The sequence below is a fragment of the Ursus maritimus genome, unplaced genomic scaffold, assembly GCF_017311325.1.
Source record: "Ursus maritimus isolate PB19 unplaced genomic scaffold, ASM1731132v1 scaffold_1, whole genome shotgun sequence".
Taxonomy (NCBI): Eukaryota; Metazoa; Chordata; class Mammalia; order Carnivora; family Ursidae; genus Ursus; species Ursus maritimus.
The window spans coordinates 6,826,395-6,840,295 of NW_024423343.1; the positions used below are offsets into that span (position 1 = coordinate 6,826,395).

Sequence of the window (13,901 nt, forward strand, 5' to 3'; positions counted from 1 at the left end):
TGTCAAAAGTCCTGGTCTCCCGTAATGTAACTAGTGTTCTAAAGAGGGCCCTTGTGGTTGGTTCGTGGTTTTTGCTGCCATAAACTGTGTGTATCTGTGGTTTTGGGGGGTGGGGGGAGGCTAGTAGATCAGGTTTACTTCATGTAGTTTCTATACAGGAAGTCAACTGAGAGCAATAGGTTCCTCTTTATAAAGGTCCTGTGGGAACTGTAATGAGTGAAGACCGCTCCTAGCCGGAGCGCGGGCTGCTGGGGCCCTTACCGTGCCGGGAGATAGCTGTATAGTTTGGACTTCCGTTGACTGTAGTAAGATACGACAAATAAGTATATTTGCAAAGATACTTCTAAGCAAAGAACATTGAGTCTCAGTCATCCCAAAGACGGATTTTTATGACCTTAAACTTTTGATCGTAAAAACCGTAAGCAGGTATGGCGTATGGCAGTGACTACATCTAAAAGAAATAATATATTCAGAAACATTTTCTGTTATCAAGATCTCTCACTCTGTGGAAGTAGAAATTCAGTGACTCCCTGTACCTCACAGCAGTTAGAAATGTTCCATTCTTCAGGGTTTCCTGAAGGTGCCCGTCTGGTGGTACCAGCCCGGGTGGCACACGGGTCACTGGAAGAGTCATCCGGACCAGATGCACGGTGCCCCTTCTCCAGGTGGGGTCTGGAGAGCTGCTTCCACCCAAGGTGAGAACAGAACTGGAGCGGCCAGCACGTCGTAGAGAAGAGCACAATGGCTGCTCTGCTCTCAGAGGCACATGCAGGTGTATCTTCAGTGTAAGCGTGAAAAATCAAAACCTGTTCATTCCACAGAACAACCCCACCCTATTTTTATCCAGTCCTCTGTAACCTCTATCAAGTGCCGTCTGTTAAGGTCTTTATTATTAGGGCAACCTGTTAAAATTTTCCCATCTCCTCTTGCAAGACCCTCACGCGGCATGTCCCACTGCGCACCGAGGTTCGACGCCGAGCCCGATGCTGGACTTGGCTCCGCGCAGGGGCTGCACTGCGGTCCACGCCTCGCCCCCCCTTTCCGCCGCCGCAACCCCAGGGGCGGCTGCGGGGCCGCTTCACCTCGTCTCTCTGACTCCTGAGGAGACACACAGAATACAAACATATTGTTTTATCGAAGTTGCTTCTCCACAGACCATATTCCTTCCAGGTGGTGCCAGCTCGTGGTGTCCTTAAGACAGAAGGACAACTACTCAGGAAGAGAGCTTTTTTACTTAATTTACCTATCTGACTTCTTAGTATGTATTAGCAGTGTGCCTAGCAGTCAACAGAGCAAAAACGAGTGAAGTTATTCTGAATTTTAAATTTAGTTACCAATTTTTATATCTAGAATTTTAGATAAAAGAACATTTTGTTTTCACTTTTTAAAAATGAATGTAGAAAGTCCTTCTTACTGTCAGGGATTCTTTAGTCAGTAAACATTAATTGGCCATTTACTGTGTGGCAGCCACCATCCCAGGCACCGGAGAGACGAACAAGATAGATAGCCTGCCCTCTCTGGAAAATGATGTTCTTTTGGGGAGACGGGTTAGGAAAATATACACACAACACACAAGAAAACAGACAAAAGACTAACATGTTGGGATGAGTGTTATGAGAGAAGCAGGAGGGTAAAATAAAGAGCAAGGGCAGAGGATCCTACCAGCAAAGGCCTCTCTGAGGAAGAAGAAAATGTGGAGAAGAATATTCCAGGCAGACGGCACAAGTGTGAAATTCCTCAAACCCATGACAGTGAGGAAAGCGGGGCGTCGTGCCCATGGCGTGCTCCCTGCCCGCTGATGTACCAGCAGGCTTCCTCCCCTCCGAAGTCACGAGGGCCCCAGTTCGAGGAACTCACATCCCCAGTTCCTCGAATCTTTAATAGCAAAACATAGTGTGTGTTTCAGAAATATGAAGTCGATACAGTCCAGGCTCCTTCCTGACATCTGGCTCTGTCCTCCATAGGCGCTCCTGGGGACCCGCACGGGGAGGTGTCCCTCCTCTACTTGGGGGACCTTGAGATCTCTGAAGATGCCACCGTGGCGGAGCTGAAGTCCCAGGTCAGGCTTCTTCCTGTGGCGCACGGTAGTGGCGGCCCGGCTTCTTCCAGTGAGATATTAATACCTTCTTCTATTTCCTTTTCCCTCACTTACAGTCTGTTCTGATAGGGCATGTGTTCTATGCCACGTTCAGTGGTAAGTACCCAGCAGGCACCGCAGCCGGCTCACGCAGCCCTGGTGTCGTTTCTGCCACTCGCCCTGTGCCTGTCGTGTCTCCCCACTCGGATGGGCATGCCACGCGCTTTCATTTGAACTTCTCCTCAGTGACTGGCAGCTTATGTCCATTTTGATTTCTTAGGGAAACATGACATATTGAAACATCTGTAAAGCATTCACTTTCCCCCTTTATTTATATTGTTTTGTATCATTGTGTTACATGTTGTCCGTGAAAAGGTGTGTTCTGTTCCCCAGCTTTACCCGACAACGTGTAACTAGGTTCTGTGTCCTTTTCTCACGTATTCACGTTCGTAGAGAGAGTGTCGGGTCCAGGTGGAAAGGCTGGGCCGAGGACAACACAGAGTGCCTCCAAAGCATCTTACTGTTGTCGGGGCGCACAGCACGTGTGTCAGCCTTCGATGCTGGATTTTCCTGTGGGCTCAGTGTCTGAAATAACCTTCCCCAAAAGAAGCAAATGGTGTTACTACCATGAGAACAAGAGAGACTTCTTTTTTTTCCTTGTACTGGATTGAGAAACACAAAATTGCTGTTTTCAGATAAAAACTGAATACTGGCCGTTTTATATGTTATGATCTAAATCTGTAAATAGTGTCTGGCCCTGCAAAATGAGCACAGAAGTTTCGGCCTAGCAGTTGCATCCAAAGATTCTGGAACGTTTCAAATTGAAGTTCTTTCACTGACAGAGCCCACTCTAGCGCTAGAGAAAGCGGAAGGCGAACCCGTGGCTTTCATTAGCGCTCTTGCGAGTTACACTCACATAGAAATTAATTTCTGAGTTTCACTTTCTGAAATATGATTTAAAAGGAGCTTTTGGCTCATTGGAAAATTCACTTATCCCTGGCTTCCCTGGAGAGGAAGACGAGTGACTGGCTGGATGTCATTTAAGAGGTCCCCTGGCCTGGTTTTCTAATAGAGTTTCTCATTGCTTGAGGCCCTCTTCCCTCCAAGTCACTGGGCAGCGCTCCCGTGTCTTCCTAAAGCAGTGTATGTGTGCTGAGCGCTTTTTCAAACCATTGGAGAAATGTCTGTTTCCCTTCTAGGCCATGACCTTGTCCTCCTCGGAGCGTGTCGTCCCCTCCCCAGCCTTCCTCAGAGCCTGGACCGTGGAAGGTCGGCGCCCCGGCAGGCTTTTACGAGTCAGCCGGCAGCCGCTCAAGTAGGTTCCTCTCCGGGAGCGCGGTCTTCGCTCCGCGCTGCACCGGGCGGCCGGGGGGAGGCGGCAGCCTGCTGGCAGCTGGAGGACGCTTTCCGTCGGAAACTCCGGGACTTTATTTTCCATATTAAGCATAAGCGTAGCTCCGTGTATTTTTACCCTGCTTCAGACACCATGAACAAAATGTTGAGTTTTTCAAGCTTTATTGGGATATAACTGACGTACAACGCTGCGTTGGTTTAAAATGAATTACCATTTCTTTTTCGTGGTAAGAACATTCAAGATCTACTCTGTAAACAGCTTGCCAGTCTGTAACACAGTGCTGTTAACTCTAAGCGCTATGTCGGACCTTAGAGGCTCTGAACTTGTAACTGGAAGTTTGGCCCCTCTGACCAACCCCTCTTTTCCGCCACCCAGGTGCCCCTGAAGCCCCTAGAAACCACCATTGTACTGTTTCTACGAGTTTGGCCTTGTTAGCTTCCACACGGACGTGACACCAGACAGGATTGCTCTTTCTCTGTCACACCTAATGCCCTCAAGGTGACCCATGTTGTCACAGATGACAGGATGGCCTCCTCTCTGGTGGCCGAATGAGACTCTGTTGCATAGGTATATACACCACCTCCCTGTCCATTCGTCCATCCGTCAGCGGACGACGGACACTTGGGTTGTTTCCGAATCTTGCTTGGCTGTTGTGAATAGTGCCGCTCTGAACGTGGGAGTGCAGGTAGCTCGTTTGAGACTCTGTTTTCATTTCCTTCGGATACAAGCCTAGAAGTGCTGGGTCATGTGGGTAGTTCTGTTTTTAATTCTGTGAGGAACCTCCAAAAAAATGGGCTTCACATCCCTACCAGGAGTGCACAGAGGTTCCCCTTTCCTCCACGTCCCCGCCAACACTGAGCTCGTCTGTTCGCTGCCAGGCGTTCTGACAAGTGGGAGGAGTCTCTCACTGTGGCTGTGACTTGCACCTCCTCGATGAGGAGTGACAGGACCTTTCATGTACTTGGAGGCCATCTGTAGATCTTCTTTGGAAAATGTCAGTTCCTCTACCCATTTTTTAATGGCACTCTTGGGTTTTTTGCTCTCAAGCTATATGGGTTCTCTGTTAACCCTCTATCACATACGTGATTTGCAGATTTCTTCACCCATTTCATAGGTCGCTTTTTCATTTTGTTGATGGTTTTCTTTGCCGTGCAAAAGCTTTTTAATTTGATGCAGTCCCACTTGCTTATTTTTGCTTTTTTTGTCTTTCCCTGTGGTATCAAATCCAAAAAATCCTTGCCAGGGCCAGTGTGAAGGAGCTTACCTCCTGTGTTTTCTTCTAGGAGTTTTCTGGTTCAGGGCCTTACAGTCAAGTCTTTAATCCATTTGAGTTGATTTGGGGTATGGCATAACATAGCAGTCCAGCTGCATTCTGTTGCACGTGGCTGACCAGTTTTCCAGCACCATCTACTGAAGAGAGTGAGACTGTCCTTTCCCTGTTGTGTGCTCTTGGCTCCTTTGTTGTAAATTCATTGGCCATATGTGCACGGGTTTATTTCTGAGCTCTCTGTTCTTTTCCATTGATCTTTGCATCTTTTTTGGTGCCAGGACCATACTGCTTTGATTACTATAGTCTGAAATCAAGAAGGGTGATGCCTCCAGCTTTGCTCTGCTTTCTCAAGATTGCTTTGCTCTTTGGGACCTTTGTGGTTCCGTACAAATTTTAGGATTGTTTTCCTATTTCAGTGAAAAATGCCATTGAAATTTTGACAGAGATTGCATTGAATCTGTAGATCATTCTGGGTAATGTGGACAATTTAACAGTATTCCAATTCATGAACATGGAATAACTTTCCATTTCTTTGTGTCTTCAGTCATCAGCGTCTCACAGCATAGAGATCTTTCACCTCCTGGGTGAAATTTATTTCTGTATATTTTATTCTTTTTGATGTTCTTGTAAATGGGACTGTTTTCTTAATTTGTTTTCCTCGTAGTTCACTGTTAGTATATAAAATATTTAGTGATTTTTATATCTTGATTTTATATCCTGCAACTTCACTGAATTTAGTTAGTTCTTTGGTGTTTAGGGTTTTCCGCATGGAATAGCCTGACATCGGTCAGTAGCGGCAGTTTTGCTTTTTCCTTCATGATTTGATGCCTTTCATTTCTTTTCCTTGTCTAATTGCTCTGGGCAGGACGTCCAGTAGCGCGTTGAGTGGGAGAGCGGGCGTCGTGTCCTCTCCCTGGCGGCGGGATGGGTGTGCAGCGCTCGGGGGATGAGCTGCCGGCTTTCTCGTGTTTGGCCTTTGTTGTGTCCAGTTTCTTCTCTACCCTGTTTGTTGAGTGTAGTTGTCATGAAAGGATATAGAATTTTGTCAAATGCTTTTCCTTCGTCTGTTGAGATGATGATTTTTTTTTTATCCTTCACTTTTGTTACTGTATCACACTGATTGATTTGCAGACTTTGAACCACCCTCGCGTCCCTGGAAGAAATCCTACTTAATCTTGAGGTCGGAGTTGGATTTCGTTTGCGAATATTTTGTTGAGCGTTTTTGCATCTGTGTTCAGCAGGGATATTGGTCTGTAACTTTTCTTGTAGTATCCTTGTCTGGTTTCGGTATCCAGGTAATGCTGGCTTTGTAATAGTGCTTCTGTTTTCTGGAAGAGCTGGAGAAGAATTGGTACTAATTCTTGAATTGTTTGAGAGAATTCACCTGTGAAACCATCTGGTCCTGGACTTGCCTTTGTTGGGGGGTGTTTGATTACCTGCTCTGTTCCCTTACTAGTAATTGGTCTGTTCCAATTTTCTGCTTACGATTTAGTGGCTTCTGGGATCTATCCGTTTCACCCAGCTTGTCGGCGTCTGCTTGTTCGTAGTAGTCACTCAGATTTTGAGTGTTCTTACTATAATCTTCTGCTTTAGAAAGAAAGCTTAGTATTTTTCCTCAAAAATCTAAAAAATTAAATGTCACTCAGTATTTTTTTGTTTCATTTGTCTTATCAGGGAATACAAACTGGGAAGGAAAACAGAGATCTGCTTAGAGCCCCTTCAGAAAGAAGAAAATTTGGGGTAAGTCACCCAATTCTGCATACCACTCTTACCATGGTGGGTAGTTTCTTGAAAAACCAAACCGTGTGCTGTGTAAAGGCTTCTCCCCCACTGCCTGAGCAGCACGGCAACTTAACCCAGACTGTGTTCTACAAATGCCTTTCTGTGTCTGGTGTCTGGAACTTGGAACTCCTCTTTCCATGAAAACCAAATGCATATCGAATCCATAATGATATCCAAGTATAAGCAAGATGCTCCTTCCCAGCCCTTATCAGTGCCCTGAGACAGTCTGCTGTCAGCACCTGTCACTGCCCTTTCCCCTACTTTTCATCTTCACACCACCCGACGTAGGAGATACTCGTGTTGCTTGTCTCCCACGACCGGGCTGTAAGCTTCGCGGTCACTGCTCTATCCCCAGTACCTAGAACAATGCCTGTGTCGCAGTCAATAATTATTGCCTAAAGAGATACCCCAAAGGGGTCTGTATTCAAGCCTTCCTCTTCTGTCAGCATCACAAACAGTAAGGTTGCTGCTGTGTGGGGACCAGGAGTGCTCCTTCAGCCATGTCGAACCTTCCCTTAACCCCACTGCTGTTACAAAAGTGCGTTCTCACTACAAACTGTATTACCAGTAGTTTTCTGTGGAGAGGGATTTCTGGATCAAACTGGTATGGACATTTTAAACTTCTTAAAACCGTTCAGTTCCTTTCCAGGTAAGTTATACCAGTTTACGTTCCCACAAGCAGTGTTCATGAGTATTACGTCACTTCACCCTCAAACCCACACCGAATATCTTCATTGTTTAAATGTTTGCTAAATTCATCAGTGAGAAATGGTTATCTTGTCTCATTTGCTTCAGCGCTTCGATTGCTGGTAAGAGCGGGCATTCTTTTCAAAAGGCGTATTATCATTTATAAGCCATTTGCATTTTGTGAGTGTGTGAATTCATGTATTTTGTGTTTTTGTAAAGGGGTCTCAGGAAAAAGTCTGATTTTTGAGAACTTTCTTAAACGACACTGACCCTTTCCGAGAACCATGCTGGGCGCTTGCTGGGCCCCCTCCCCAGCAGCCCTGTGTCCTCGACCAGACTCCAGGGCTCTCTCCGCTCCTCGGGGAGGACGCCGCCGCTCCTGCCCAGCCAGGCCTGTCTCTCCCCAGCCCGCTGCCTCCGGTGGGGGTTCCTTTTCTCCCGTCGTGTCATCCTTTCTTTTGGTAAAAGCACCCCTATAACCGAAATATAACACAAATCCAGCACGGACAACCACACACGGTCCCAGCAGCCTAGACGCGCACACACGCTTTCCCTTCTCCCTTCCCACCTTCCAGCCGGCGCCTCCCGTCGCGTAACCGGCTCCATACCTCTGACTCTTGCGGCCCTTCCAGCGCTGAGTCCTCGCTTGCTTCTCCCTGGCCACCCCACCGCAGCTAACAGAGCTTTTTCCTGCCAGGTTCTGGTACTGAAATCAGCCTCTCGTGGGGCACGTCCCTCCTCATCAGCTCCTTCCCTGCCGCCCCCCCCCCCAGAAGACGCCACAGGGGCTCGGGATGGGAGCTGCACTCGGCTCAGGCTGGGTCAGGGCAGAAGGAAAGCAGAGTACAGAAGAGAGTTAGAGGGTTTGGGGAAAAATCTGTCTTTCTAAAAACCAGAAGAGTCGAGGGGCAGCTTCGCCCATCACGCTTCCCCATGCTTACCACGAACTTCTCATTCTATTTTCCGGTGCAGCCCCCAGGACGTGGTGCTGAGGACGCAGATGCGCCTCCCCGGCCAGAGGGCTTACGCCCCGTGCGTGGACCTGGTGTGGGACACCGGCCGAGGCTGGACTGCTGGCTCCCTGAGGCAGCGAGTTGCCCACTTCTGCTCTCTTCCCGTGGAGAAAATTGAAATTGCCAAGTACTTCCCCGAAAAGTTTGAGTGGCTTCCGATATCGAGCTGGGTAAAGTTGCAGGCTTTCTCCGAGAGACTGGGCCTCCCTGGCGTAGTGAATAGGTTAACTGCCATTTTTCACAGATAGGGGACTTAGTAAGAATGTGAGTTTTCTTTATTCAAGATGCTTGATTTTTCTGTAGAACCAGCACCTTACCAAGAGGAAAAAGAAGAAAAAACAAGATAATTTGCAGGGAGCGCCTTATTACTTGAAAGATGGAGACACAATTGGTATTAAGGTAAGTTATTCAACAGTAAATTTACCACTTCATTAAAACACCAGGTTTCAAGTCTCAGGTAAGAGGGAAAGCCAGACCACTCACTTCATGAGGCCAGTAGAACCGCAGTATCAAAACCTTAGTCTTGGGTTGGACTTGCATGAAAATGCTTTTGAAGTTTCATCATGAAGTGCATTGCTGCAGGTTTGGGGTAGGTCCCTGCATCAGGGTAAGGCATTTCCTTCCAGGCCTAGTTTGCTCTAAGTTCTTTTTTTTTTCTTTCCAATCCTGAGTGAGCACTGTTGAATTAGCTCTCTGACTTTCCATCTTTCATCTGCTGTCTGTTACTCCGTAAGTGACAGAGCCGTCCTTGCTTGCCTTGGACAAACGCACTTTGTCACAGTGATATTTTACGTTAAGAATTAATAACTTAAAAAAAAAAATTAATAACTTTAATCCTTGATTGAAGAATTAACTTACTGATAATAACCTGAGGATTAAATCGCTAATCGATATTTTCACATCAAGCAATCAGCATTCCCTCAGCTACTTCATTCAGCTTTGTGCTCAACGGGCTGGCGTGAGCCTTCTGCCCCCAAAGAAAAGTAAATAGAGAGAAAGGAAATTCTAAAAGGAAGGCTTCAAACCATTCTTCATACGTAGTTCTGCTAGAGCGGAGGTCCTAGAGGCTGCACAGATAAGCCAGCAGCTGTGTCATCGGTGTCCGGGAACCCACACGGTCCTCCGCGGCCAGGCAGCCCCTGGCACGGCGCGCACGAGCGAGCGAGGTTCTCGGAAGCACGAGTGGGAATAGCATCAGCTACAGGTGTCAGCGTGGGGAGACATCCCATTAGTTAAGGTTGAAAACAGTCGCAGACGGGTCATTTACAGGGAATGCAAAGCCCTGTGAAATGCTGAGGGTCACACTCCCAGGGAGTTATCAGTCCAGGGGAGGATGGGAACAACAGTGCTTACCTCCGGGGAAGGGCCAGTGAGGGAATCTGTGTGTTTTCCTTGAAAAATGAAGCGAGTAGGGTCACAGCTTAATACGGGTCATAGCTAGCTTTCTCTGAGCGTTGTTTTTCTGTACCAAGCACCATCCATACACGGACACATATATACAGCGAGTTCCCAGGACAACAGCAGGAGCGGGTGCTGTCTCGGGATGACATTACGTAACTGGCGCACCTGGACCCCCGGGCCAGACGCCCGCGCGACTCTGAGGACCTGGGTGTCTGTCCCCTTACCTCTGTATTTCCGCTTACTTTGTGGTGTTTCACAGTTTTTAGAAAGCATAGCACCCCCAGCTGCTGGAATACAAATGTATCCTGCGCCGTTTCTTGGACAAGAGGTCCGCACCTTGGTTACATTTTTCTCACCTGAGAGTCGCGGGAGCTGGTTACCTCTCCCAAACGCACACAAGGGAGGTGATCAGAGCCAGGAACCCTGAACCCACAGGGGTGGCCAGCCTCAGAGTCCCTCCCAGAGTGCTGCCCAGGGTCGGCGTCTTGAGCAGTCGCGCTCACTGAGGTGGGCCTGGGTGCGGCCAGTGTTCATGGTGAATGACATCTGCATATGAAACCGACCACAAGCCCCTCAGGAGAGGTCAGGGGTTAGCCGACCGGGCTCACGAGGTAGGGGTGGAGGTGTGTGGTGGACATGGCGACAGTAGTTCTAGAACAGCAGCTGTGCTCCCAGCAGGCAGGAAGGGACGTGATCCGCCGGGGGTGTCCCCGTGCCGGCTCTCCGTGGGGCCTTCGTGGCCGGAGGCAGAGATCTGAGGGCTGGCAGAACATTCCCGCTGCCAGCTCCCCGTGCTGCCTGCTGAGTTAGTTCCCAGCACTGGGATGTTGTTGTTGAGGTAAATTATGTTGATGTCTTTTTTACGTACATCTTAAATGTAGACTAAGGTGTCGTCTGAAAACACTGCTCATGAATTACTTTGAAATGTAGAATCTGCTGGTTGAGGACGACGACGACTTCAGCACAGCCAGAGATGACCTGGGAAAAGAAACACAGAAGCAGCTCGCTCTGGGCAAGAAAAGGTATTGTCCCGGCTCTCACACACGTGGTGGCTTCTGGAAGCCCCCCGACGCTGCTCTCCCCGCCAGAGCGCTGCTTTCCAGACTGCGCTGGAGAGGCAGCATGGGGGGCTTCTTGTCTGCTGCCCACACTTGTACGTGTTCTTCAGATCACCCCCTAACTAGGCTTTTTGGGAACCTAGACAGAACACGGGATGACCACTGTGAGGAAGCCCCCCACCTACCACCCTAGTCGCAGGGGCTCACCCTGCCGGTCTGCTTCCTTCCTGCCCTCTGAGCCCCCCGCCACCTCCTGGGTCATCTTCGGACACCAACACCCTCTGCTCTCAGTCACCTGAACGAATGTGCACTCCAGATCATTCGTGTTCCAGCCGCTTCCTCCTCTGCCCACCCGCTTGCCACACTCCGTCCAGCTGGGGGTCCTCCACAGCATCTCCCTGCTCAGCATGCAAACCCCACTCCCACCCTGCACCCCGTCCTTCTGCTTCCTCCTCACTCTGCCTGGGCGGACGCCCTCCTTCCTTTTCGGCACATAGCCCAGCTCTCTCCCCTGGCTGCGGGCCACATACACCTACCAGAATCTGCCAGAACATTCCACCTCTGTCAGTCCTTTGAACTCCACGTGCCTGGCCCTGGCTCTCACTCCTGTATCCACATCACCCCATGCAGGCCACACCAGGGGTGCCCCATCCTCCTTACCTGCTCCCACCTCTGGTCTCCTGAAATCTTAATCCTCAGTCAGCTGCTGGTGTGTATGGGGGCTGGGGGTCTTCTTTCCTGAGTTACTGAGGTAGCCCCGGGTGTAATGCACCTGCCTCATCTAGCCCTTCCCATCCCCTCCTCGCACCCTCTGCTGCCATGGCGTCTAGCGGGGCCAGAGGAAAGGGCACAAGAGCGGGCCAAGGGGGAGGGAGTGTCACTCGGGCGAGCACAGCCGTAGCATTTCATGGGGCTGGACATTTCAGATGTATATGTCTGTGAATGTTTTATTTTGATTCAAAAGGTACGAGGCTCCTGGGTGGCTCAGTCGGTTAAGTATCCGACTCTTGGTTTCGGCTCTAGTCTTGGTCTCAGTTCATGAGATCGAGCCCCATGTTGGGTTCTGCACTCAGTGAGGAGTCTTCTGGAGATTCTCTCTCCCTGTGCCCCCACCTCACACTCTCAAAAAAATAAATAAAAGGTAAAGATATACTCTGCTGTGAGACATTTTCACCTAGCAGATTGGAAAGGACCCCAAGTCTGACCCGCTGAGTGCACAGAGTGTGGGAACCCACTCTCCTGACCTGGAGCGGGGGGACGGGTGCATAAATTGAGATCCCCCGACTGAACAGTCTGAAAATACCTGTCAAAAGTATAAACACACATCCCTGTGGCCTATTCTAACTTGACTGGAGTCATTCCAAATCCTGTGACCTGGTGAGGCCTACAGTGTCCATGGCTGAGTCCGTGAGTCTCTTGTGTCTCTTGCAGCCAAGAAGCCCTTCGTGTGCAGAACGGTGACCTCTTCTCCAGTACAAAGACGCCTGGCCGGCCCCGTGCACCAGAAGCTTCTCTTTCCATCCACGTTGGGAGTTTCAGATAGCACTGGCTGCTACCGATGTCACCGGGGGGCAGCGGGAGCAGGGGCTCCGCACTCGTGCTGCAGCTTGCCAGGTGGGGCCATGCGGGCAGGTGGGCGGCTTCTGCCTTGTGCAGATAGACTCCAGATTCTCCACTTCACTGGGCCAGGCGAGGGCATGTTGGGGCTGCCCCGCACAGCCCACGGGGCCGGCCCAGACCTGGCGGTGTGCTCCAGCGGCCAGTCACGCGCTGCCCTCACGCCGCCCCCGCCCCCCGCCCCCCGCCCCCGTCTGTAGAAGAACACACCCTAGGTTTGCATTAACCGCACGCATGGATAAAATGGCCCGGTGCTAACCTCGGACAGATTTGCCGTTTCAAGTCCACACGTTCCACCTTCCCCCTTACGCTGCTCACAGGAGGGTTTTTAACCTGAATTGGCAGAGGTTCTGACAGCTCAGCTCACGCCGACGGGCTGGCCCGGCCTAGGCGCTGACACAGCAGGCGGTCTGTTTTCTGGTCCCCACATGGCACACGAGCCCCATTTGGTCTGAGTTAAAATTGATTCTGAAGCCTCGGCTCTCCTTCCAGCTCAAGGAAAGAGATTCGCGGCTGAAGAGGCGTCCTCAGGTATAGCTACGCTGGTGGCGGCTCGGCAGCTCCAAGGCGGTGTCCGTGGTCAGAACATTCTCGCTGCTGCGGCCTGGAAGCCCGGTCGTGGCAGACAAGCCTGGCCGAGTCCATGGTGCCGAGTAGCGTCAACACAGAAGACACCGTGGACACCAGGGCTGGGTTCGTCTTCAGAGCGCAGCCCACGCTCAGAGGGGAAAGGCCTCGGCGGCATTTAGCACGGATCCGCGTCTGTTCCTAAAGCGGCCAGTGAGGACGCTGGGAGGCCGCAAGCCCTCAGACTGGAACTGGGTCGGGAGCAGGTTCCTGGGAAGGGAATAAACTTCACTTTCTTACCTCAGATGAGGCTTCGCAGCAGCTCTTACGAAGCGGGCCCGTCGTGCTGGCTTCCTGCAGCAGCGAGACGGCCCTCACGCGCTAAGAGACGGAAGGCCGGCTGTGGACCGGTGTCCCAGCCGTGCCACCGGCTCAGGGAGCTGAGGTTAGCGTGGCTGCACGGGGCTTCCGCAGAGCACGACCCCAAGGGGACGCCCCCCCCCCCCCCCCCGTGTCCCCACTTGTACTGCAGCAGCTGCGGGGCGAAAAACCAGCCTGCAGGCTGCCCTGGGGGCGCCTCACCCACGGGGTGGAGACAGCTCTGCGCTGGACGTGAGGGGCTGGGGGGCTGCGGCTGGAAGCCAGGCTTTCACTCGGACAGAGCTCCTGGATCTGCTTCCTTTTGAGTTCACGGAATGTTGAAGTAGTGACTGCAAAGCTTTGCAGAAACCGGAGGCCTGGCCGGAGGTTCCTTACCGAGGTGCCCGCTAGGGATCCTGTCCTCTTCCCTCCTTTGCGTGGGAATGGAGTGGGGCTCCAGGGGGAGGCGTAAGATTTTGTTAAGCCGTTCTTCAGGTTGTAGTCTCCCCGTTTCTGCCGTGTACCAACTGTTTCACGTTCTCCTTGGCTTTTTTCCCCCAGGCACACTTAAGATGCTAAATAAACATTTATATTTAGAAATACCGTATTGGTGCTGCTTCAGAAATAACAGAAGTATGTTTGGGTTTTAAATAAACTTAGACTCAAGGGGGAAATTGTATCAGAAGAAATCAGAAGTGATCTGGTTTTCTTTTCC

The 13,901-nt window shown here is 50.5% G+C and overlaps 1 protein-coding gene across 10 annotated transcripts in view; it reads left to right on the forward strand.

Moving 5' to 3' along the window:
* The window catches only part of USP40 (ubiquitin specific peptidase 40), a 75,538-nt gene extending 61,752 nt beyond the window's left edge, over nucleotides 1-13,786 (forward strand). For 8 of the 10 annotated variants that reach the window (XM_040638806.1, XM_040638815.1, XM_008690313.2 and 5 more), the window contains 9 exons: nucleotides 569-695; nucleotides 1,965-2,059; nucleotides 3,277-3,392; nucleotides 6,376-6,441; nucleotides 8,143-8,353; nucleotides 8,487-8,582; nucleotides 10,515-10,606; nucleotides 12,074-12,256; nucleotides 12,752-13,786. In XM_040638806.1, the coding sequence (XP_040494740.1) occupies nucleotides 569-695; nucleotides 1,965-2,059; nucleotides 3,277-3,392; nucleotides 6,376-6,441; nucleotides 8,143-8,353; nucleotides 8,487-8,582; nucleotides 10,515-10,606; nucleotides 12,074-12,185 (915 nt within the window). In that variant the 3' untranslated portion in view covers nucleotides 12,186-12,256; nucleotides 12,752-13,786. Of the gene's footprint in view, nucleotides 1-568; nucleotides 696-1,964; nucleotides 2,109-2,154; nucleotides 2,195-3,276; nucleotides 3,393-6,375; nucleotides 6,442-8,142; nucleotides 8,354-8,486; nucleotides 8,583-10,514; nucleotides 10,607-12,073; nucleotides 12,257-12,751 lie in introns of those variants that run through there. The other 2 variants (XM_040638850.1, XM_040638857.1) reach the window with 2 other exon arrangements.
* The last annotated feature ends 115 nt before the right edge of the window (nucleotides 13,787-13,901 follow it).